General features: G+C 41.9%; 2 protein-coding genes across 3 annotated transcripts; both read right to left on the bottom strand.

Moving 5' to 3' along the window:
- Nucleotides 1–634: 634 nt before the first annotated feature.
- Nucleotides 635–8,617, bottom strand: LOC109897889 (AN1-type zinc finger protein 5). Of its 2 annotated transcripts, none has more exons than XM_020492533.2 (6): nt 8,473–8,617; nt 6,848–7,063; nt 6,456–6,570; nt 6,142–6,269; nt 5,838–5,945; nt 635–4,214 (listed from the first exon to the last, which is right to left on the bottom strand). In XM_020492533.2, the coding sequence occupies exons 2-6, from the start codon at nt 7,005–7,007 to the stop codon at nt 4,066–4,068; spliced, it is 660 nt and encodes a 219-aa protein (XP_020348122.1). In that variant the 5' UTR covers nt 7,008–7,063; nt 8,473–8,617; the 3' UTR covers nt 635–4,065. The 2 variants fall into 2 exon arrangements, with proteins under 2 accessions (XP_020348122.1, XP_020348124.1); XM_020492535.2 differs by having other exon boundaries at nt 639–4,214; nt 6,848–7,012; nt 8,473–8,591.
- Nucleotides 8,618–8,940: 323 nt separating this feature from the next.
- LOC109897888 (perilipin-3) lies at nt 8,941–20,306 on the bottom strand. The gene is made up of 8 exons (XM_020492532.2): nt 20,176–20,306; nt 12,352–12,446; nt 11,864–12,059; nt 11,685–11,764; nt 10,718–11,069; nt 10,124–10,485; nt 9,785–10,000; nt 8,941–9,602 (listed from the first exon to the last, which is right to left on the bottom strand). The coding sequence occupies exons 2-8, from the start codon at nt 12,421–12,423 to the stop codon at nt 9,465–9,467; spliced, it is 1,416 nt and encodes a 471-aa protein (XP_020348121.1). The 5' UTR covers nt 12,424–12,446; nt 20,176–20,306; the 3' UTR covers nt 8,941–9,464.
- Between the last annotated feature and the right edge of the window lie 5,438 nt (nt 20,307–25,744).

The raw sequence follows: 25,744 nt of genomic DNA, 5'->3' as shown, positions 1-25,744 counted from the left end.
TGTGAACGGGGTGGTGTACCAAATAAACTGACCGGAGAGTGTGTGTAGTAAACAACTTACTCAACACATTTAAAATAGTTGAAAGGTGAGGTATACCATCATTATTAAGTGTGGTGTGTTTCATTTCCAAAACAGAAGTCACATCTGAGGTAGATTGACACCTACTTTGTTGCTCAAATCCAACCAAGAGTAGTGAATGGCTGCTGATGTGGAAGTGGGCAGGGCTCTGTGGCACGGGTATACACAGCTACTGTACACATGGACATGGCTGCCTCGGTCTAGGTGTGTTACACACAGCAGGATATGTTTGCCCTCATGGTATATTCTAGTTAGAGCCAGCATCCATTCCACATTTGGTGACATTGTGGACACCCATGTCTCTTAAGCATTTTGCTGAGTCAGAGAAACACATCAGTACAACGCATTGTGTAAATGTACAACAATAGGCTACTGCAACAATAGGCTACTGCAATATTAAGTGTTGTCCATTGAATGTACTCCAGGTGTTGGGAGGCTATGATGGATTGTTAGGCTTTTTATAGGATAAACCGATCTCAAGAGGAAAGTCTGAACCCTGATTTACTATATCTGTCCTGCTTACCCTCAGCTGTACAAATAAATACAAAAGACAGTGTAAATTTAAAATAAACTTTGTAATTTTATTGTTTTATACTTACAACCCTACATTTTTAAAGAAAATAAAACAAAAAGATATCTGGTGTTGTTTCTGGGGGACTGGTGTGCACCAGTCAAAAGGACTTGACTGCACTTTTGCAATTTCCTACAGGAGAGATCTACAATTTGTAACATTTTGGAACTCAATTATTGTCTGTTCCATCATTTCTCATACATCAGTGGAATGAGTCAAGCACTTCACTGTATTTTATGGGAACTCAGTTCTGCTGCAACACATTGAGAGAATATTGCCAGATTTGGTCACCCATTAGCTGGTTACCCATCACAGATCAAAAGCTTTTGTAGTAATGGCCTGCAAGATGAGGACAATGATTATGTTAAAGTGTGCTAAAGACAAACTTGACATCAACATTGTAAAAGTGCAACAGATTGAAATTGCAGTGGATGTTTTCCTAACATCAAATCACTGATTCTGATCCGGTTTAGTTGATCCATTTACATACAATTGCAGTGATTCAACAGATCTTATTAAGCCTAAAACATAAGCTCAGTGGGCCCCACAAGGGAGGCTCAGTGTGGTCAATTCCAGAGACAAAAATAGCTTGATAAGCATGACCCCATCAACCCATTGGTAACATTCAAACTGCTCACCTTTTTAAATGCTGGGATAGTCTGAGCAGTCAAGGGAACTATCAACCTGCAACACATCACAACTGCAAAGACGACAGTCAGCCAAACTGAAGTACAAGCCAACGCTATTCCCTTGCCCTAGAACAGAGTACACTCATCAGGTACACGAGGCCACGCATCTCTGCCCCATTTTAAAAAGTCTGTTTAGTGCATACCCTTTCAACCGAAACATCGCCATGGGGAATAAACCAACAGCAAGGAAGGTTTTTCAACTCAGACAGCCTAGAACCTAGCTCATCATACACACTTCTTCTCAGGCCCTCTTCTTACATGGTATCAAAGGCACCGCACCATCTCCACTCAGATACTTTAAACAGTGTGAACCCTAAGATCCAAGTGTCTGATTCCAAATGATAAACCAGAGGACTCATCTCGTAACAGGGGCTTTGAGCTCCGGGCTAGGCTCAGGGACAGGCTGTCTTGGTGTTTGCATGCCAAGGCCCTAAGCCACTGCTGCCCGCCCTTCACTAAGACATTCTTTAACTGGTAATACTACCCAGGCTAACGCGCCAATCACAGGTCTGACTAAATTAAGTCTAGGGTATTCCGTTTATATAAAGAGATCTCCTTCAGTTCAGACTTTCTCCTTGTTGTTTTGCCAGGTGTTACACTTGCTGTTTTTCAGTATCTGCTTTTTCCACACAATCTTTTTCAATGACTTCTGCTATGTTATGAAAAAGCATGAATTGTAAATCAATGTTTGATACACCTTTGATTCAACAATGCAAAACTGCCACAAATTGTTTTGAAATGAACTAGTGTGACCAATCCTGAAAACAACCACAGGGACACCAAGGCCCTTGCTGAGGAGTGAGCCAGTTAGTTGCAGTACTTTGGACATAGAAGGGACTGTCTGTAGAGTTGAGTCACTGAATCTCAGGGCAGTCAGGAGGAACTGGAAAGCAACCTAGCATGACACTGTCAAAGATAAATATGTCATCCAGGGTGATTTGAGCCCTTTAACTAAATTCTACACCGTTTGAAGACACAGGAATTACCTGTGAGTGAAACAAAATAAAAGGAAAACCAAGCAGTGCCACTGCACTTCTTTTAGGGTAGTTATGAAAATCACTGTTATACACAAACTAATATTTTGATATTTTTCTCCCCGCCTATTATCTGGCGACATTCTACATAAGATTATACTACATGAATAGTAGCCACATGGTATTTACAATTGAAAACACAGTAGAGTCCCATTAACTTGAACCTCAGCCAGTCAAGGTTCCAGTAACGCGTTGCATTGTGCTAATGCTGTGTGTCTTAACATTCTTGCTAGTTTTTCTGTTTATAATAAACAGTTATTCATCTGACTGCACATGCATGCACATTTTGATCTTCCGGGAAGTAGCTAGCTAGAAGCGTCTTTGAAAAAGGACTCATTTGGGAGGACATTCTGAAGTAATTCACTTCAGCTGAGAATAGAGGTGTGTCACTATGGAGATTAATTGCCAACCAGTTCTGTTATCATTCAGCATATGTCAGTGGTATGAAGGTGGTTAAGGACAAGGAGGCTTAAAGTGTAAGCTATATGGAACAGAAGCAGGTGTTCAAGGAGTACACTACATTATGTCCTGCCTGCATGGGAAGAATATGCTTTATTCTCTGTAGCAAACCTGCATAGAGATCCAACTAAACTATAAAGACCCAGAGGCTGAAGAAAACAGAGTAGGTTAATTTGCACATTCAATGTTTTGTGCTCTGCAGTTGACACCATTTGTTGCATTTTGATTCCAAAATAATGGACCTTTTATATCCACTCTACTCCATCACATATCAGAACGTGTATTTTTCAAATGGTTACATAATCAGATGGAAATGCTTAAATAGAATTGAAAGGTTAAGTACAAATCAAATGATTTGCGGACACATGCTGCCAATCCTCCAGTACAAACCAACCAAATGATTTAAAAAATAAATAGAATGCAATCACACAATTCAAGCTAACTACAATATATTAATATAGATCTTCTGATGTCATTCGCTCATTAAAACAAAAAGGAAGGGGAAAATAACAGAACTCAATCACTCAGTTATGTCAAGGCTATCTTGATAACCCCAGCCCTGTCCCACCCCCTCCAATAACTAACTGTTCATGCACCCAACATCAGTATGAGAATTCAATATATCCAAGAGAAAACAATCTTCAATGCAGAGACTTGGGAGTTTGACATGTTGTGAACTAATCACCCAGAGGGAAACATTTGACAGAAACTAGACAATGGTTTTTCTTTGGGAGTAAATGAATGTGAAGTCTTCAAAAGATCTTGATGATACACACAGAAAATCCCAGTATGGATCTTAACTTGACCTCCCAATGTCCTTATCCGAGCTGTGGCATGCTCTTAAACAGGTTACTTCTCTCTCATTTTAACTACCTCGCAGGGATAATATAAAAATAAGTCCCACCAAGTTAACAATAAAAAGGGTAAAAATGTAATGCCTTCCCTCCCCACAGCAGACAAATGCCCACCTAACCCTACTGCACTCTCCCTGACTCTCAAGCTACACACACACACACCATCTCCCCACATGGGAATTCACACACGCATTCACACTCCAGCAGTCACTCTAGGAGAGAGAGGGAGATGCCAATAAATGGAGTGGCTGGACAGGGGCTATGACGCTGCCACCCCACCCGCCTTATCCTACCATGAACAAATGAAGCCATTTTATCTGGTATTATTCCATGCCGCCATTGTTCCAAATTTTCACGTCAGAGACTTTTCTACTTAATCCTCATAACTTCTGGATCTTCTCAGCCACCACGATGGGGTTCTCCTTGCGTATGCGGGCTGCGGCGGCGCCTCGGTAGTCGTAAGGACAGTTATGTTTGTCAGAGTAGCGATGAATGGCGCAGAACAGGTTACCACAGCGACAGTCGAAGCCTAGAGAGTGAAGAGATGGACAAAGTTAACATCCAACCCTATCTACGTCTCAGTCTCCACGGTCAGTTCCAACCAACTGGACCAAGATGAAAACCTGAGATGTGTAGTAACAGTGTGCTTTCTTAGAGGGTGGTGAGCACAAGGCTCTTCCAAGAGATTGTTGTTTAGCAGGCCAACACCACGGTAGAGTGCAAGCCAACAGTTCACTGTGAAATGCAGTGGACCGTGAAATGCACCACTAACCTGCAGTATGTTGCTCTCTACACAAACAGCAATGTGATAGGTGGACTACTTTCATACAACTTGTAGTCTACGTTTGGAATAGGAACTATTAAATAAACGTGCAAATATTGATTTTTCAATTTTTTTTATACCAAAGATTTAGTTAAAAAACAGCCAGTAAGGACAATGGCATCATATTAACATTCAGTCTTGAGGTCTCTGTGCTATTTTTGCACTGTGTGTGATAAATATGATGTTCTGACGTTCAAATTGGCAGATCAATCATGTCTATTGAAAATTAGATATAATTTAGTTTGTGTAGCAGATTATAGAATTTCTTTGAAAAAAATAAAACAAACATAACATTGAAAAAGCATCAAATCAGCACTGTATGAGAGCAGTAACAGTCAGATAAAATAAAAAAATGTATCTGAACTAACTAATTAGCCCTGCATCCATCCATTTCCCCAGAGGTAAAGATTTGAGACAATCTCAAACACCTAAATGCTAACTCAGAAAAGAACTCCTTTGCACTCAAGCTCAATGCCCCATAAACCCTTTGAACTCAACAGCCACCTGCCATGTGTGTGCTGTGCACCCTGAAACCTTCTGTTAGGTGTCCACCCACTACCCAAAACACACTTCCTTATGTTATAAAATACATTTTACCAGAACAAATATGATTCTTCATGTCCTGAATCATTCACTGGGGTCTTTCTCTAACATGGTATTAACATTATATCCTAAAAGTCAGCTTTCGTAACCTAATACATTCAGTAATAAGCAGCCAGCTCTGTTGACAAAGCAGTGATGCTTTCTCACAGCAACTTGAGGATTTTACATGTTCTGGTAGTCATCTGCAAAGTGGTTTCCGCGGGTTGCAAAAATCGAAATTAAATGTAAAATGCTTAAAAAATACAAAGCTTGCAGTACGGCTCAGTGTACCGTTGACATTTCAAAGATACACTTGTTTTTGTGAAAAATCTTTTTTTTTTTTTACGAGAATTTCGCATTAATATGAAGTGTATAATATGAAAATACTCTATGTCATGTCTCAAAATCAATATATATCTTACCTTTATATTGTTTTAAGCCCTCCAGATTCGAAAAGAAAGATGAGTTCAACAGTGAGCCATTCAGTTAGACTTAATTCTCACACAGCATCTAGCCTAGCTGATGCAAAACTATTTTCCTGTTATTTTACCACTTTTTTCTCTGATTTAGGGTCTCTAATTTCAGCTATCCTACAAGGGTAAATACTCCAATAACTTTTGAATGGATTATGAGAGACAAGGTTTGGACCATTGGTTTTCTTAGAGGAGTATCTACACAATTACCATATTATTTTACCCATTGGTCAAAAGATGCGTTTCTGATTGGACACCCTATCTTCCGTCTTACCAGTCAGGCCCACTTTCTTCCGGCAGGTGAAGCATCGGTTCTTCTTCTTATTTTTGTCAGGGGTCTGATCACCATCAGACGAGGCCTGGGCTGCCTCCCCCACTGGCCCTGTTAAAATACAACATCTAACTGAACCTCACAAACAGAGCTACCCATATATTACTTTTGAAGTGTACCCTCGGGTGGCTGCAGCGTAGTTATGTATTACAAGACAGGAGCCATGCCATATACTGCTGATGACTGCTACTGTAAAACAGTTTGGAAACCAAGAAAGTCTCAAGCTTTTTTCCCCTGTTGTTCTAACCAGTGTTTTTGGATGTCCCCTCGTCCTCTTCCTCATCCCCATCAGCCCGGTCTGAGTCAGTGGCTCCAGTATCCTGGGAGATACTCATGGCTGTCATCTGCTGGGTTACTGGGCTGGGGGAGTTGGGACTGGAGACACACATTCACACAGACCAATAATAAGGTGAACAACAAACCATAATCCAATATACTATGGAACTCCAAAAAACAATGAACAAAAGCCTCTTGAGCAACAGCTTACTGTCAATGTAATGGATTCCATTTAGCAGTCTGTGTGTTTGTTTGCAGAGACAAGCTGATTTTATGTCAGCATACCTGGATGTCCTTTCCTCGGGCGTAGTGACCCCTTCCGTACTGGGTTCCGACGTTGTGCTCTCCACTGACACACCAGCTGCTCCCGGGGACCCCACTGGCGATGAAGCTGCCGAGCCTGTAGATAAACCACACGTTTCTATAGGACACAACTGAACCCCCTTCCCCCCAGTTGTTGACCATGAATGAATTGTACCTATATTGAATCATATGCCACATGCTATTGATTACCTACATGGTCCAAAAAAAAAAAAAAAAGGGGTTGTGTTTCACGAACTGATAAATCACTCTCTTGCTTTATAATGCCAAGGTTTTAGCAGCGATTGCTACCTCATTCTCCAGCCCCTTTTAGCAACCCACCACCCTCCTTTTGGGTCCCTCCCCCATCTTCCTACCTTTGTCACCCGGGGGGCTGGAACGGCCCCCTCCCTGTTGTCTCTGTAGGTGTTCCTTGTAGCAGACCGAGCACATACCATTGGTGCGGGGATTACCATAGAAACCACAGCCCATAGTGCAAAGCATTGGCACCTGCGTCTGATTGGTCTCCTGAGCCATGCTCTCTGATAAAGGGGGAGGGGGAGGGGGGGTAAGGGGGATGGGAGAGGATATTCCTGAAAATGGGGTTGAAGAGTTAGTCAAACTCACGGCCATTGTTTACATGAACATGTCTATAAAAAGGCTAAAAGAGCTTGGAGACAGGCATTGGAGCAGGAGAGCAGTTCTGAAAGTGTTAGTGGTTTTGCTAGGAGTAAGTGTGAATGATTGATTATTGGTTTGTATTAGAGATGATCCTGACAGATCTAATCTGTATAGTACTGGTGATGAGTGATCTATGTTGTTAGATACAATACAAATACTGTTTAATGTTACTAGCATGGAGGCTACCCAATCCAGGAGCTATGCTTTATTCTGTTCAGAATTTTACGCACGTAGCTTTCAAACCACAAAAACAACTTGTTTACTTCATTTGAATGGTCAGATAACACTGACAGTAGAAACAGAAGCAGTTACAAATCACAATACTCTATTACACATGCACCTGGCTGGAAGTAAAACGGAGATATTCCGTGTGGTAGAGCATGGCGCTTGCAACGTCAGGGTTGTGGGCTCGATTCCCAGTACCAGTACGAAAAAATATGAAAATGTATGCACTCACTAATCTGGTTAAGAGCGCCTGCTAAATGACTAAAAATGTTTAATATAAATCACCATGACAATACATATGGGCTCATTTTCCATGAACGCGTTTGTACTCCTTGTTTTACAGCATGGAAAACAGACCAACAACAAAATACACATCGCAAACTGTCAGACAGTGCCTGTGTCACAAACAAAAGCTTACTACCTAGCTAGCTGTAGTGTGTGCATTGAAAACAAAATAGTTTGTGCCTCGATAAACCAAGAAATACTAACTCTACCAAGGCTGCCAGGATAGCCTAAATTCAATTACAGCGCCAGCATCATAGCTTTCAAGCAAACTTGAAAGAACAAAACAATACAATTATGGCATTCCCTTGTCATAGACTGACAATAATTGGCAAACTAGCTGTCTGGTTAACTAGATCAATTAGTAACTAACGTTACTGCTGATCATCAACCCAGGTCTTGTTTGTCCGCAGTCGAAAACAATTGCGTCCTCGCTCAAAAGCAAATAGCGTTAGGCTAGCAAGAGACTGGTTATTTAGTTAGCTACAGTAACATTTAGCTAGCTAATTCATTGAAAACAAGGACCAGCGGCGACGTCATATTTTTCATGTCCTGAATGTAAAAATGCACTAGCTTATCTGGGAAATTATATATATTAGTCAGACGAATTACACTGAATATGTAACACGACTTAGTTTTCACACAAGTGTCTAAACGAACGTTAGCAGTTGTAGCTGGCAGTACATGTTATCTGGTTACTATAACTAGCTAGCATGGAGCGCTAACGGTACAGTAGCTTGTCGTCAGCGGGAACATATTTAATCGGTTTACATTAGCGAAATCGTTTCTTGTTATTATTAAAGCAAACCAGTACCTGAAATACGAAGTGATGAGCGGTGTTGACGACCTTAGTCTCCAGAAATGTACAAGTAATCGGTCCCTTCTGTGCGCGCGGCCTCCTAACCAGCGCTAGCTCCCGACATTCGAAACCACCGTGACGTAATTCTAAGCAACAATTCATTATTTTCTCACATGCATAATATCCTCATTTAATTTGCCAAATACAATACCATTGTAGAAACGGGGTGATAGAATTATATTTAAAAAATGACTCTTATGAGTACTGTGACATTGAACATACAGGTTCTTGGAAAACATGTTTGTGTATTAATTGGAAAAATAAAAAAAGAACAGCAAAGTACTTAGACTGGATACAACATAACCAATTCTAAATATTCACTAGGCACTATCAACTAGCAATGAGTGAAAGATGCAGGTGAATGAAATCCTGTATTATATAAAAATATGAAATAGCAAATATAAGGGACTACAAGCCCAGGAGGAGAGTCAACAATACTTTATTGACCATATTAGCAATCAAGAACAACAGCAAGAGACCCTTCAGGAGCATACACATACAGAGGAGAGCACAGAAATATCACACCAATTTGTCATGACCCCTTTTCGTACATTTTTAAGGATTAAAGATCAGTCACACGTGGGGTTTATACAGCATTTCATACAGTTAGTGTTACAGAAAAACAAAATTAGTTGGTTTTAAATGGTTCCTTAACATTCACAGATTGGAGTGTGATTTACAGCACAAATATGGCCATTTTAGTGGTCATCCCCTTCTGGAGAATATACAAAACAGTATTGTGATTTCCATATGCATGTACCATGTTATTATCAGCATAGTTTATACTCACAAGTGTGTGCAGTAAGTGCATCATTTACTGCACTGTACAAAAAAATGAAAACACCATGCCAGCAACATGTTAATCTAAGGCCTCGGTCACTGAAAGCAGATGAAGTGCAAGCCTTTTTGAAGTAATCTACTCCAACCTGTCGGTCCTCAAACCAAGCCTAGGTCTGAGGGCCTTTATCCACAGCCTGCCTGTCCTCCCCCTTCTCAGTGAGCTGGGGTGCAAAGGGTCCCACCAGCCAGTTGAGAGGAGTGTTATTGAGCAGATACTCCATTACGCCATCTAGAGAATGTCGCACCTGCAAAAATGTGTCAATCAACATAAATAATCTCAGAGTGAATCATAATTATCTGTTATGATGATGCACATGCAATGTGTTGGTTGAAATATTAAAACTATGAATAAATAATGAGAAACCAGCAGCTGGTGTATTCATAATGAATACACACAGGAAAAATGGAGCAACAGAGTTTGGTATACCTGTGTTAGATGATAACGGGTCTGCTCCAGGAGGTGGGGTGTGAGGGTGCTAGCGTTGCCCAGGGAGGAGTGCAGTTCTTCAGCTGCTTTCTGTGCATTTGCCAGCTGGTCCTGGACCGCACTGGGCAGGCCCTGGGCGCTGGACACCACACCAGAGCAGGCAGACCGCACCTGGCCACTGAGACCACGCACCATCGAGAGGGTTCGCCACTCCAACTGCAACACAAACAATGGCATTTACAGTTAGCTGTGGTTACCTAGACAGTGTTTATAAAGTTCCCCAAGTACATTCATTCCCATGACTACTTTGTCAAAACAAACTAATTTGAGACTCCCTACCGCAGTCTGGTCTTTGGGACCATCCACCTTCCCGCCATCTACTTGTCCATCTTTAGGCTGTTTCTCCTGCCACTCCTTCCAGCGCTGCAGCAGCTGCTCTGGTGCCCCTCCCAGCTGGTGGTTGGCAGCAGCCAGGGTGGAGCGGGCATTCTCCAGCAGGTCCAAGGTGCTAGTGATCTGGGTTATGGTGGCATATGTGGTATCTCTGGCGTACCGGGCTCTCACCAGGGACTGCTCCAGGGCCCGCTCCTGCACCTTGGAGGATAGCTTGCCCAGACGGATAAAGTAGCTGGGGCTAGATGGGCTAGAGCCCACCACTGGTGCAGTAGCCACCTCACCTGTTGCAGGCTCGGCCAAAGCAGCTGAACAGGAAAAAATGAAGATGATCTAGAATGGATAATTCAGTCTGAGAATCAGAGCTATTGATTTTAGTGCCACCCTGTCTACATACACATATCTAAACATAAATTAAATGATCACACCATCTTGCAGCTCTAGACCTGACTCAGCAGCACCCACACCAGGGATTGGTTGAAATCCTTTTCAGTACAGTCCATTCAGTGGTTACTAGTTCACTTTCTCATTCATACTGACCCAGCTCTCTGTCGCTGAGAGGCAGGATCTGGTCCACCAAGTTCTCAGAGTGGCTGAGGGCCAGGCCCACCCCACTGCTGACCATATGGCCCACACCGGTCCCCATGAATGAGCTGAACCATCCACTGGCTGCTGCTTGGGTCATCTCCACACCCCCAAACACTGCAGCCATCATAGCCCCAGTCATGGTCTCCTTGGCCCCAGCCATGGTTTCCTTGGCCCCGGTCACAGCCCCAGTTATTGACTCCTTTGCCCCCAATACAGCCCCAGTCATGGTGTCCTTGGCTCCAGCCATGGCCTCTTTTGCCCCACTAACAGACTGGTACATCATGCCCACTGTGTCTGAAACCAGCTGTGGGAAAGAAAATATACAGCTCATTAAAAAGCTGTTATAAATATATGAGGTATTATACATCTGCAGGAGCAACGGTGACAACCATGGGAAGCCTCAAACATGGCCAGCCTAAACAACATCTGGAAACAACGCACACTCTCTAAAAAAAAAAAAAACAACCTGGCCCACACGTCGTCTGAATGCCTTTTACTACAAATGCCGCATACTGGGCATCACATGGTGAGACCACATCCCAAACTACAATACGGCGAAAGACGGACCAACCCTGTTTCCTCCCTAATCAGTGCCTCCTGACTCGGACTGTTTGGTGACTTGGCCTGATCAAACCCACCTCTAGAGCCCACCCTTATCCTCAAGGAGCCATCCCCAACTGGACACGCCCAAGAGGACGACCTACTCAACCTGAGACAAAAAAACACATCAACCTGGGACCTGACCCAGAATAGGACAGCGTGGGGATCCATATGTTGAGGCACTATGCTCCAAGCGAAGATTAGTGAGTAAGGGATGAGATATCAAGGAGTTTACCTGTCTTTTCTTGGGGACTTTAGTCAAATTGGATGCATGATGAAGCGTTGTTGACTAGTCAATATTAGATTTGGAAAGTCTCACCTTGTCAGCTGGCTGCTGGAGGATTTGTAGTTTTTCCACCTTGTCTAGTCCCATCATGGCATATTGATTCACCACAGAAACTGTAACAAATTATGAATCAATTCCTAACAAAAAGTGATCCACTAAAATAAAATAATTGTAAAAATGTCTGTCTGTGGTCACTATGCATCAGAACTCACTCTGTGGCTCCAGTCTGTCCAGGAGTGGCTTGGAGCCGGTGGTGGCGGCTGCCCCCAGGGTGCGCACCCCGCTCTCGGCAGCATCCATGACCCCCTTCAGAAGGGGAACGCTGTCCTTAGTGCTGCTGTAGGCGTTGGACACTACACCACAAGCAGAGCTCACCAGGGGGATGCTACCTACACGGGACACAACACTCTGGGAACAAAACACACAATGCTTATAATTTAGCAAGGTTTAAGAGAGAAGAAACAGCCATTGTGTTGCCAATTTCATATTTTGTTTGCTTTGTACTGATAACTCAACTCTGCACACAGTTCTTGTGTGTGCATATTACAATTGAGGAGTGCATATTTCTAATTAATCAACTTTGAGTGCCTATTCTCTGTGAAATATTGAATGCTGGTTTCAAAGTTATCCGTGTACCAGACCCTTCATGAGAGCTGTGTGTTATAGAGTAAACTACTGTCCCAGTGATGGTGCTCCTCACCTGCTGGTCTCCATCAGCTGGCTGGGCTATGGCTGCTGCACTGGGCTCATCAGACTTCTTGCTGTCTGCCATTGTGCAGGATGTTTCTTTAATTTCTGACATGAAATGACAGTTTATGAGAGAACTTTTACTTGCTTCAGAAGACAGAAATGTATTATCCAGCTAAACAGCAGCGATGGGATTTATTTTGCTGTCCCCCCCATCCATCTGTTAGAGGACAACCCAGGCATGTTTGCTTCATTTGTCAAACAACAGGATACAGTCAAGATGGAAATGGATAGGGCAGAATTGAAGAATTATTCACGTCACTGGATAGAAGTTGAACTGAGCAAGGATGACTGAAGTCTTGTGGTTTTCAATTATGTCTCCCACAGCCAAAATATTAAAATCATTCTGATGGAGGTAGATACAGTAATTGTTTATATTACAAACAGTATAGCTCCTCTGCTACAGGTCTAACTGGGCCATGGCCCATCTCACTGCAGACCAAAGTAATGTAGGCCTTCATTGGGATGTTTGCTGTTATAATAAAGATGTGGCAGTTTGATCATGTGCTTTTTATATTTTACCTGAACAATTTTGGCAAACATTTTTATTTGATGACATCACAATTGAACATGAAAATCCTGCAGAACTTTGTTCATAATGTCATGGTGATTCTGAATGTGTTTGTTATTCAATTGGATGACAACATCTGAACATAGCAACTTTGGTAGAATGTTTGGGCCAAGAATGTGCCAAAGTTGATCCTGAATTCAGTTTTGGTGGCATCAAATTTAAGGCCATTTGAGACCAAGCTTTCTATACAAAAATGTGCTTTTTACATTATTTTTTTTAAATTCAGGAAGTTGATCAGTCTGTACCATTGATGGAACAGGTACATCTTTCTGCAAGACCAACTATTTTCATCTATAGTGGTAAGAACATTTTATTCCTCTGCAGAGGACAGGGCTACAGCTTATTTTTGTCTACTGCTCAATATTCCATGTCCAAAAAGGCACAGATGTAGGATCTCAATTTGGTCACTTTGTTGCTGAGAATTTTTCTGCACAGCAAATGCAAACTTGTAGTCTGTTCAAGGTTTAAAAAGGCTTCTAAAGTTTGTAATTTCCACTTTAAAAATGTCAGACTTAATTTGCCCCAGGGTTGTAATATGAGTCCGGTCTCGAGACCACATATTGAGCATATCAGTCTGTAATTTCTTACAGAGACCAGCGGAGTAAAAAAATTAAATAATTATCAGCTTCCATTCAGTCAGCGGATAAAACCGATTCTCCAGGCCAAATATCTACACTCCTTTCTTGAAACATTAATATTGTATCGCCTATTGAAACCTGGGATTCCTACTTTACTCGTAACATTACTGTCCTTAACTTTTGTTAAAAAATATCCTCAAACTTTGTCTGAATTTAATTGACTTGTTGGTAGGGAAGAGTGGGGGAAATTGTTGGAAATTTGCACGCTCACTATTAGTAAGGGGAGACACGGGGAAATTGTAGCAGTATTTATATCTGCTATAGACATGTTCGCGCAGTGTCGAGCCTATTGGGCCATCAGTGTGTGACAGGCTTGTGATGCTGAAAGGACAGCAAGTGTAATACCAGCACACTCATGTAGGAGAGCGCACTTTTTGTAAAACACAAAGGGCCAGTGGTGGAGTAGAGGCTATACGAAGGTATACGCCATATACACATTTTGTTTCAGTGGGCATTGCCTATACTCACTTCTCAATCCCTACTGTTTGCGTATCAAATTAGTGTAGTGGAGGTATACAACTTATTATTTATTAAGGATCCCCTTCCTGGTTTCCAGCAACACCAAGGCAGTTATATACACAATTTAAAATATGATGTTACATTTCATAACACCATCAGGCCACTTCTCCACTATCACATATTTACAATACAACATCCACGTGTGTGTAGTGATGGATTCTGGGTTCTAATTCCTAAACTTGAAATAGGGTTAATTATCAGGTATTCTATTGAAATAGAGTACTATGGTTTAGAGGGTTTACACCAGAGGTTAATGGTTATCTGTAGGAGGAAGGTATATGGTGGGGGAAATTAAGCTTGGAATGTACTGAGTGTAGGGAAAACGATCATACGTGGCAGGCATTGATAAGGGGAGAGAGTCATGGATTAGTGATGGGGTGAAGGTCACGTTAAGGGAGAAGGAAAGGGTTATTGCCCGTATCACTTTGGATCTTTATTGCTAGGCAGGAAACTACATTTAGCGAGGAGGAGGAGACTCCACCCAAAGTGGGGTACATATACCACCACTATAGTAAACACGTTTTTGTCGATTCAGCGGTTCGATCCTTTGGGAAGAATAAACCTGGTCTAAGCTTTCATAGTCCCCGTCGAGTTCTTACTCTGATAATTAGAACCTAACAAGTAGATTGAGTGTCTTATCATGTGTGTGTGTGTGTCTGTGTCTCTTCAGTCCCCGCTGTAGTACAATAGAGAAATCATGCACAAAGTAGCCTAAACAATTGCAAAGCACATGAAATATATTCATCTGCTTGCAGCACAAATAGCCTAGTTTCAGCAGCATATAATCTGCAGGCAGCATGAGTGTGCAGCTCTCAACTGGTTGTCGCATGGAGCAGCTCACAGAATGACATCCTTAGCCGGTAGGGTAGAAAAGACATATCAACTTACATCCACCAGTAAATTATAACTATGCCAACAATGGGTACGCAAATCAGGTATTGAAAAATGTTGGTCCGTAGTCTTGGTTAGTAGGATATTTACGATGTGCAATTCAATCATACACTGTTTGCATGAACATTTCTAAAGGCTTTCCAAAAAAAACTTCCCAATTAAATGTTGACAGCAATGCAGGCCTACCTGATAGAATGCTATAAATGCTGATTTGTATCAATGGGGAGGGCATTTGTTTAGCTCAGTTGAAATAAGGGACAACTAAAAAAATATGTTATTTTTCCCCACACCTCAAATGGTCTCCTGATGTGGTTCAAGGACATCACATTATTATTTATTTTTTATGTGGGATTTTGAGTGAAAATCTGAAAAATCTTTAGGAAAACATAGCCTAATGGTTATGAACAACTGACTTTCCATTGCAAAACACATTTCACGTTTAGCACACAAAGTAACCGGTGATCTAACGTTTAAATGCAAGAATGTTTTCACACAGTCCCTGTGCCCAAGAAAGCGAAGGTAACCTGCTTAAATGACTATCGCCCCGTAGCACTCACGTTGGTAGACATGAAGTCCTTTGAAAGGCTGGTCATGGCTCACATCAACACCATCATCCCGTAAACCCTAGACCCACTCCAATTCACATACCGCAATCTCAATCGCACTCCACACTGCCTTTTCCCACCTGGACAAAAGGAACACCTATGTGAGAATGCTGTTCATTGACTACAGCTCAGCATTCAACACCATATTGCCCACGAAGCTCATCACTAAGCTAAGGACCCTGGGACTAAACACCTCACTCCGCAACTTCTTGACGGGCCGCCCCCAGGTGGTAAGGGTAGGCAACAACCCATCTGCCACGCTGATCCTCAACACTGGGGCCTCTCAAGGGTGCGTGCTTAGTGCCCTCCTGTACTCCCTGTTCACCCACGAGTGTGTGGCCAAGCACGACTACAACACCATCATTAAGTTTGCTGACCACACAACAGTGGTAGCCCTGATCACCGACAATGATGACACAGCCTATAGGTAAGAGGTCAGAAACCTGGCAATGTGGTGCCAAAACAACAACCTCTCCCTCAATGAGAGCAAGACAAAGATGATGATTGTTGATTACAGGAAAAGGAGGGCCAAAAAGGCCCCTATTCACGTTGACGGGGCTGGTGATGTGGTCCTTGGTGACCACATCACCAACAAACGATCATGGTCCAAACACACTAAGACAGTGGTGAAGAGGACACGACAACACCTTTTACCCCCTCAGGAGACTGAAAAGATTTGGCATGGGTCCTCAGATCCACCAAAGGTTCTACAATTGCACCATCGAGAGCATCCTGACAGGTTGCATTACGGCCTGGCATATGGCAACTGCTCAGCCTCCGACCGTAAGGCGCTACAGCGGGTAGTGCGTACGGCCCGGTACATTACTGGGGCCAAGCTTCCTGCCATCCAGAACCTATATACACTAGGCGGTGTCAGAGGAAGGACCAACAACTGTCAAAGACTCCAGTCACCGAAGTCAGACTGTTCTCTCTGCTACCACACGGCAAGCGATACCGGAGCACCAAGTCTAGGTCCAAAAGACTCCTTAACAGCTTCTACCTCCAAGCCATAAGACTGCTGAACAATCAAATGTCCACCTTGACTATTTACATTGACCCCCCTACACTGCTGCAACTCGCTGTTTATTATCTAAGCATTACCCCTACCTACATGTACAAATGACCTCAACTTACCTGTACCTCCACACATTGGCTCAGTACAGATACCACACGGCATATAGCCTCTGTATATAGCCTCTATTTTTATTTTAGTGTTACTTTAGTTTATTTAGTAAATATTTTCTTAACTCCATTTCTTGAACTGCATTGTTGGTCAAGGGCTTGTAAGTAAACATTTAACGTAAGGTCTACACTACACCTGTTGTATTCAGCAGATGTGACAAATAACATTTGATTTGATTGATTTGACATAAGTTATTTTCAAACGAGATGGCTAACAGGAAGCGTGCTGCAATAAAAAATAAAAAAACACAGTTCCACTTACCAGATGATGATAATTTGAAACTTAACTTCTTGTTGAAAGTTATTCTTGAAAAAGGACAAGCTAACAAATTAGCAACAACATTTACTTCGATAACACCTGCTGCAGCCTCTGCAAACTAGCCTACAACAAAAGCTAGCTGGCTGGACCGTGGGAAAACTACTGCTTGCTATTGCACAGTGGCCTGTTGGCCTTCGAGAATGCAGAAGTTCCCATGGGTTTTTGTAAAAGTGGTCCCACTTATTAGAAGTCAATGTGATTGGTTGACACCCCTAATATAGTTGAATGGCAGATGCCCTCTATCAAGCATCTGATGGCCTAGCCAATGGCTGACTTAGCTAGCTAGATTTATCTGCCTAGAGACCATCAAAGAAAAATCCAGATTTAATATTTCTCTCTTCAGTGTTAACCCTTTCCTTTCTAACGAAAGCTGAAGAGATTAAAATCAAAACATCTTTGGAAAAAAAAACATTTTATAGATCCTTAACCTTTCTCTGAAAGTGTAGAAGTCCCTCATTGTTCCCCACTGTGTTTGCGTTAGTAATCATTTGTACAGTGGCTCTTCAGAATGCATTTTTTTTCCATCATTCTGAATGTCTAAAGAATCCATATGTTCTTTTGAATTATGAACACAGAAATACTGGACATTTTGAACTCTTATTATAGTGGCGATTTGACCAAATTACATTCATAGTCTTGAATTGGCATTTATCTGGCCTCGTTCTTGACTTGGTCTCGGACCCCCTCTGGTCTTGACTCGGTCTCACTTTAGGTGGTCTCGAACACAACACTGATTTTCCCTAATGAAAGATGTATCAACACCTACAAAAAATTGCCATTAATTATAATCCACATAATTTAAACTTCCTGTTGCTGCAGCATTATTTTTCTGCTGTAGCAAACTTGCTCAAATTAAGATCCTACATCTGTATGGTGATCTGCTGTGGTTTTGCCTTGTCTTTACTTTGGGTTATGGAATGTCAGAAGTCATTGATATGTGATTGAGATGGAACTTATATACAGAGTAGAGGTCGACCGATTAATCAGAATGGCCGATTAATTCGGGCCGATTTCAAGTTTTCATAACAAATCGGTAATCTGCATTTTTGGGCACCGATTATGGCCGATTACATTGCACTCCACAAAGAGACTGCATGGCAGGCTGACTACCTGTTATGCGAGCACAGCAAGGAGCCAAGGTAAGGTGCTAGCTAGAATTAAACGCATCTTATAAAAAACAATCAATCTTAACATAATCAGTATTTAACTACACATGGTTGATGATATTACTAGTTTATCTAGCTTGTCCTGCGTTGCATATAATCGATGTGGTGCCTGTTAATTTATCATTGAATCACAGCCTGCTTCAACAAACGGGTGATTTAACAAGCATATTCGCGAAAAAAGCATTGTTGCTCCTGACCAGGCCTCACCACCACAGCAGTCAAAGAACAGCCCTGTACTGTGCCCACTCCAGGCCATTTCTGCCGCAGCTGGAGGAGGAAGTTGGGCACCCCCTGGGCTCATCCCCTTAGCAGGCCCCTCTCCTGCTGCTCTCCCCTTCCCTTATGGTCCATGGCAGGCACCTGTCTTCAGTCACCCAGCCGAGCGCTACAACTAGAAGGAGTACTGGGAAAGGTGCATGCAGTACTACCAGCAGCTGTCTGATCAGGAGATGTGGAACCAGGTCTGCTACTACATGGACCTGATGCGCAGAGCAGTTTGCCCATATGAGAGAGTTCTACATACGCATACTGATGCAGCTGAGGAAGAAGAAGGCCCAGTCTGGACCAGACCATGCTGAGGGTGAGGACAGGGCAGCTGAGTCTCCTACCAATAGGCAGCTTATAAAAACCACTGGAGAGGCTTACTGCCATTTTATGAATGGTGGAGCTGGCCAAAAACATGGGCCTCCTGCTTGCCTCAGACTCCGAGGCATCCAAAACATGCTCTGATTGACTGATGTGATTGAACTGACTAGACCCCCATTGAACTGATTTCACATTTAACTGTGTTTCTTATATTCATAATACTTGGTCAGTATTAATACCTATATTAAGCATCTAAACCGCAATTAGTATTTTTGTGTCACTGTGTGTATAAGCATACTCTTCTCTCATTCTTAGTGAAGGTAACATGAATGGAGAGAGGAGACTAGCTTGGTATGATAATACAGCTCAGTGCCTGGGTCAAGGTCACGACTGAAGCTATAAACTACAGGACAAACATAGGTGGAAATACAGACTAAATGTAGGCATACTTATTTAGAACTGAAATGATCCACAGTGAGATCTTCACTTACACTGTGACACCACTGGAGCAAAGTCTGTCTCTCATATCAGATAACAAGAAACAGATAAAGAGAAATATTAAAATATATTGCTCTAGTATTATAACTGCTTTGCAACTAACAATACCAAACAGTTGGAGGGGGGGAATTGACATTATTTTGCATTACACCTTCAGACAACCACATCCTGGTGAGTGTTCAATCTACTATCAAAAAGCACTCTCTGTGACCCCTACAGCTAGTAAGGCAGGCCTAAATGGCAAGCACGTTAGTATGCAAGCAGTGAAACACTGACTGATTGTATGAAGAAAGACTTGGGCCCCAGCCATAGCACATGTATATAAATATAAAAAAGGTCCCAGGCATAGAAGTGAATGGTCCTAGCAGCCTACAACATTACGATTCCAGATCTAGACACACCATGTACAGTTATGCCAAGTGAAAGTATGAAAAATACTATTTTACCAAGAAGAAAATAATAAGAGGTCTGCATTGAGTGGCCATTTGAACATTTGCTGCTGTTTTGAAAGACGGTTCAGCTGAACTTTCCCCCACAAGAGGAATTTTCCTAGTACTGTAATAATATTAACAGCGTCTTTGGGAGATACATTTAACATTCAAACAATGACTCAATAGTTAACTTGATAAACTTCTATCGAAATAGGCATCTTAACAGACACTTAGGCAGACATCTAATATTACAGTAGAGTTTGTAGTAAGCAAGCTAGTAGTCACGAAACGTGGCGATGTCTTCAAATTACTACAATTGTCATGCTTTTTAAAATACGTTTGTCGCTATAGGTTGTAAATGTATTTACTGACCTCACTGATCGTATGCTCCTGTCCTCCTTGTATCTGGCTGCGAAATTAAGCCGAACTAGCTGTGTTCCGAACAAGCCCTCTTGACAGCACAATTGCAACACATGATGGCTTAGCAAAGGCAGGGTTGTCCAATTGTCCACGAAAGTTAACCAATCACAGTAACCTGAAACCAAACTAGCTACAGTAGCCAATGAATGTTGTTTGCTTATATGAATGAAGCAATGTAGGCTAACAATTATATCAATAGTTGTGCCTGTATGATGATGGTAATATATTTTTGAATATCCACAGCCATTTGTCTATAATGTCTGTGAATGTATATTTATGTAAGTTGTGTTCATGTCATAATTGGTGAGACTGTTTTAGCCTATTCCAATAATCATTTTGATTATAGAGGGGAAACAGTTTTAGCTAACTGATAAAGTCTCTCCATCTCCAAGTACACAACCTGACATTGCATTATCAGATGAAGAAAAATGGCTCACAAATGGGAGTTTCACGAGTTCAGCTTCTCACCATCTGAGGAACATGTCTGAAAGGGTAGTAGTCAGTGGCGTGTATTCATGGATGCCAAGGGAAGCCAGGCTACCCCAAAAAATGTACCAAGATAAAAACATTAAATAATGTATCTTTCGTCTCTCTGTGTTTCATAATGTTCCTTCAATAGGCAAGAGACAATGTATTAACTGCCTTAATTTTGCCGGTCCCCTGGAAGAGTAGCTGGTGCCTTGGCAGCAACTAATGGGGATCCATAATAAATACAAATCTCACCGGAGAAAGCAACTGAGTGAGTGAAATAGCGTCACTCTGTCTCTGTAAGTGTAGACCATCTATCTGATGCTGTCTGGTCCAAAAGAGTATGATTGTTATGGAGCCAAATAGTTGCCAAACGTTTGAGTGTACGTATCGTTAGCATCTTTAAAAAATCCATACGTAAATTGTTAGGATTGTAATTAAAGCCATGCGTGAAACATGAAACGTAACCGTTAAATTAGGTCTGTAAATGTACAAACCCTATGTCACATCTATGAATGAACATTGAAACGTTCAATTCTTACTTTACGTCTCCCTTTACTCTGTGACAGATGTTTTTTATACATACAAACTTTTGCCAGGAATGTGGAATATGCAAAGGACATGAACCCGAAAGTAGCTAGTCGAACTTAACTAGTCAATCAAGCAACTCTAGCCCAGACATTAGAGTTGTTTTGCAGATTCCAGTTTCATTTCCAAAATAAAGGTCTAGAGCTGGTTTTAGAACGGAAATTCAATAACGACATTATACCAGTTGATGGCGTAGTATAGGCATGGGCCTTCAGCAAATTACTTTTGTGAGAATGATACTATAAAGACACAGAAGATCCTCGTCTTGAATATCCGCCTGAACTGCAATACAGAAAGTAAATATGATTTATGCTAGGCCTATTCTACTTTCTAAATATGCCATGCTGTTGTGTGTTATTTAATGGCCATACCATTACATAATACATTTTTATGGCCTCGTGGGGCTACTGTGGTGATCATGTAACCTAACGAATCTCACTTTTCCAGTATTTGGGAGCACGGCCTTATGTTAGGCATTTTGACTGTTGTATTTGTGAATTCCAGTCTGTATGTAGGCTTGTTATAGCCATTTGCGTTGCACAACCCCATCACGCAGAGGCTATATCCATAATGAGACAAAACAAAATGATTATTTTTTTATATTTTTGGGGGGTACTTTTTACCCCTTTTTTTATGATATCCAATTGGTCGTTACAGTCTTGTCCCATCGCTGCAACTCCCGTAAAGAGGCGAAGGTCGAGAGCCATGCGTCCTTCGAAAAATGACCCCACTGCTTCTTGACACTTAACCCACCAATGTGTCGGAGGAAACACAGTACAGCTGGAGACTGAATTCAGTGTGCATGCACCCGGCTGCCACAAGGAGTCGCTCGAGCACGATGGGACAAGGACATCCTAGCTGGCCAAACACGCCCCTAGCCCGGACGACGCTGGGCCAATTCTGCACCACCTCATGGGTCTCCCGGTCGTGGCTATAACCTGTCCCTAGCAAAATAGCCAAGGGGTCCCAAATGGTCAAGACTATCTATAACCTATTCTTGTTGCCAGTACTGTTTTCCCTATCAGTCACTGCATGTGCTTCTTCAACTATTTTGTTTAACGTTTATTTAGAAGCTATATTTAGAGGCCTATGAGCTAGGGTCTCTTTTTAAGGGGAGGCCTATAATAAAAACAGTTATAAAACACAAATAGTATTCTGCAAGACACCAGTACCCAAAATGATAGACTAAATTGCAATGCCTATAAGTTGAAGGCCTATTTTTTTATTTGGATAGGCCTAAATTAAACATTGAATTATTAAAGTGATAGGCTAAAGAACTTTTAGATACACACATGGATTTCAGTAAACAAATGGAGAAGCCTGTTCTATTCTCTTTGATTTAGTTCCTATTGCAACAAATGACAGAATGGATGACATACTGACTGACTGAACTGAATGAAGGATGAATTAAATGTTCAAATATGTTGGAATGATGAGTTGCACACATCATGCATGCCCTGCACTTTATTTGGCTAGTAGGCAAATAGGCCTACATTAGGGTATAATGACTCTATGGCTGCATGCCTCCGGAAGTCTGGGTAGCCATTTGATTAGACGTTCAGGAGTCTTATGGCTTGGAGGTAGAAGCTGTTTAGAAGCCTCTTGGACCTAGACTTGGCACACCAGTACCGTTTTTGCTCTGACATGCATTGTCAATTGTGGGACTTGTATTGATTGACAGGTGTGTGCCTTTCCAAACCATGTCCAATCAATTTAATTTACCACAGGTGGACTCCAATCAAGTTATAGAAACATCTCAAGGATGTGGGAACAGGATGCACCTGAGCTCAAATTCGAGTCTCATAGCAAAGGGTCTGAATAATTAGTATGTAAATAAAGGGATTTCTGTTTTTTTTTGCAAACCTTTCTAAAAACCTGTTTTCGCTTTGCCATTATGGGGTATTTTGTGTAGATAGATGAGGGGGAAAATATTGAATACATTTTAGAACAAGGCTTTTTTTTTATCCTTTGTTTAACTAGGCAAGTCAGTTAAGAACAAATTCTTATTTTCAATGATGGCCTAGGAACAGTGTGCCTGTTTAGGGGCTGAACAACAGATTTTTACCTTGTCAGCTTGGGGGTTTGAACTTGCAACCTTCCGGTTACTAGTCCAACGCTCTAACCACTAGGCTACCCTGCCACCCCGTTACCCTGCTGTAACGTAACAAAATGTGGAAAAAGGGAAATGGTTTGAATACTTTCCGAATGCACTGTATGCCCATGCTGTAGAGATCCATTACATTAGCTCCTGAGTGGCGCAGCGGTCTAAGGCACTGCATCTCTGTGTTAGAGGTGTCACTACAGACACCCTGGTTCAAATCCAGGCTGTATCACAACTGGCTGTGATTGGGGGTCCCATAGGGCAGTGCACAATTGGCCCAGCTTTGGCTGGTATAGTCCTTAATTGATCTTGGTTAAATAAATGTGAAATGAACTCAAGTGAGGAGTATTGGAGACTTGAAAACATGCAGGATACCTTTTCCGGTTTCCCTGACTTCAGTCGTTTTTATACTGTGTTATGCTTGTTTGCGTAGCACTCCTCACAGGCCGTTTGGTGTAAAAAAAAAAAAATGTTGGTTAGATGAAGCTGCCAGAACTCTGAAATAAATTATTGTATGCCTGAATTGCCCCCCAAAAATTCTATAATCATAACATGGTGTTTGTATGTTCACAGATAAAATGTCACGTTTCATGTTTCACTCATGGCTTTTCTTATGATCCTAACGATACGTACGTTCAACCTTTTGGCAGCTATCTGGCGCCATAGATTGTTGCCCCCTGTAGCATTGAATTCAGTGAGCATTTAGCCTACCTTGATCAAAAAAAAATCTTACTTCTCCATACTGGCCAATTATTATAACTGCAATTCTGATCCAACCATTCATTCCTACATTGTGTTCCTGGCCTGAGAGGATGGAAGGTCAGTATGTAGCTAGATGTAGAAGGCTAATGTTAACTAGCTAATGTTACCCACGAAAGGAAGTTAGGCTAGCGAGCAAGCATGTTAGCCAGGTAGCCAAAGACAACAACAAATAAGTGTATTGGATGACAGTGATACTGTTTCCTCAACATGAGAGTAAAATGGCATTGGTATTTCTCTACAAGTAGGGCGAGTCAACACCCACACACATGGACAGTCACATATTTAACTTACATTGATTGGACTAAATCGTTTTTGGTGCCTTTTAGTTGTCACTGTATTAGAGTAAGCATAGCTGATTTTGTGAGGTTGAAATGGTGCTGGAATAGTGAAGGCAGCTCCTGTTCTCTTTGACTTGCGGTAACTCTGGTTCTAAATCAATAGCTGTTTGGTGGTCCGTAAATTTCCGTCCTGGGGTGGGTAATGCCATGTGGGGCCAGCCACAGGATGGCAAAAGGCAGTAGACTGTTTGCACAAACAAATGTTAAAGGTGCATGCCGCCACCTACTGTGCTAGGATGTTGTCCACCACATTTTACAACATCAGTTCCACATTTCTAAATCCTCCTACCTAACTCAATACTTCTAAGAAAAAAAAAGAGCCCTTCTAACAGACCCTCCCCCAAATCCCTTCCAAACCTCAATGACCCAACACAATCTTTCACTCTTCAACATGCTTCCAATATAACACGCTCCACTATTTCATGGACCATACATATGCTCACCAACCGGATGTAAGTTCTATGTCCATATATGGTGTTCCTTCCTAATAAGCTACGGTCCAAAATTGGTGTCTGGGACCATTTATGGAGGTCCTGTTCAGGGCTGCGTTACAATATGAATGTCAGTGTCACAATATGAATGTCAGTGTCCATGTATGGAGTTCCAGCTCCAGGCCGCATTCCAATATGAAAAGGCTTTGCCCATATAAGGAGTCCCTGCTCTGATTGCGGTCCAATACTGAAGACAAGCCAATATATGGAAGTTCCTGCTGTGGATTAAGGCGTCCGCAATGCTTCCCAGCCGAAACAGTTCGTAACAGTTTGTGCATATATTATGACGTTTTTGTTGGTTTTGGTCTTCTGCAAGTTTTGTTTGTTGGCTGTTAGGGCACACAACATTTTTTCTCAGGCAAGCCGAAGTCTGTAGCAGAAGTCTATGCTCCTTCGTAGGTGATTGGTCAACAGTAGGGACTCAAAAAGTGTTTGTTGTCATTCAATGAGAGACAACTTGTTTTCATGCACGCGTTTTCACTCGAGTAATAATGCACCAAACATTTGAGTTAGATGTGAAATTGCGCAACTAAGATCTCCTCAGAAAAACATCAAAATCAATTGCAGATTTCCTGAGTTGTTTTAGATTAATTCAGACTATTACTGGCTACAGCATCTCAAAATGGACAAACAGTACTTTTTTTTTTTTTTCCTTTCTCATTTTTCATGCAAAGGTCTTTTAAGGAATATGCGAGCACACTCGCTCGGTTTGCTTAGCCGGGTTTGCATAGGCACCTTTAGATATGTCATCTGAAGCTTAAGCGCTCCTCCAG

Source organism: Oncorhynchus kisutch, linkage group LG10 (assembly GCF_002021735.2).
Source record: "Oncorhynchus kisutch isolate 150728-3 linkage group LG10, Okis_V2, whole genome shotgun sequence".
Lineage (NCBI taxonomy): Eukaryota > Metazoa > Chordata > Actinopteri > Salmoniformes > Salmonidae > Oncorhynchus > Oncorhynchus kisutch.
The sequence above is the reverse complement of the archived record's forward strand: the minus strand, read 5'-3'. Positions and strand labels throughout refer to the sequence as shown.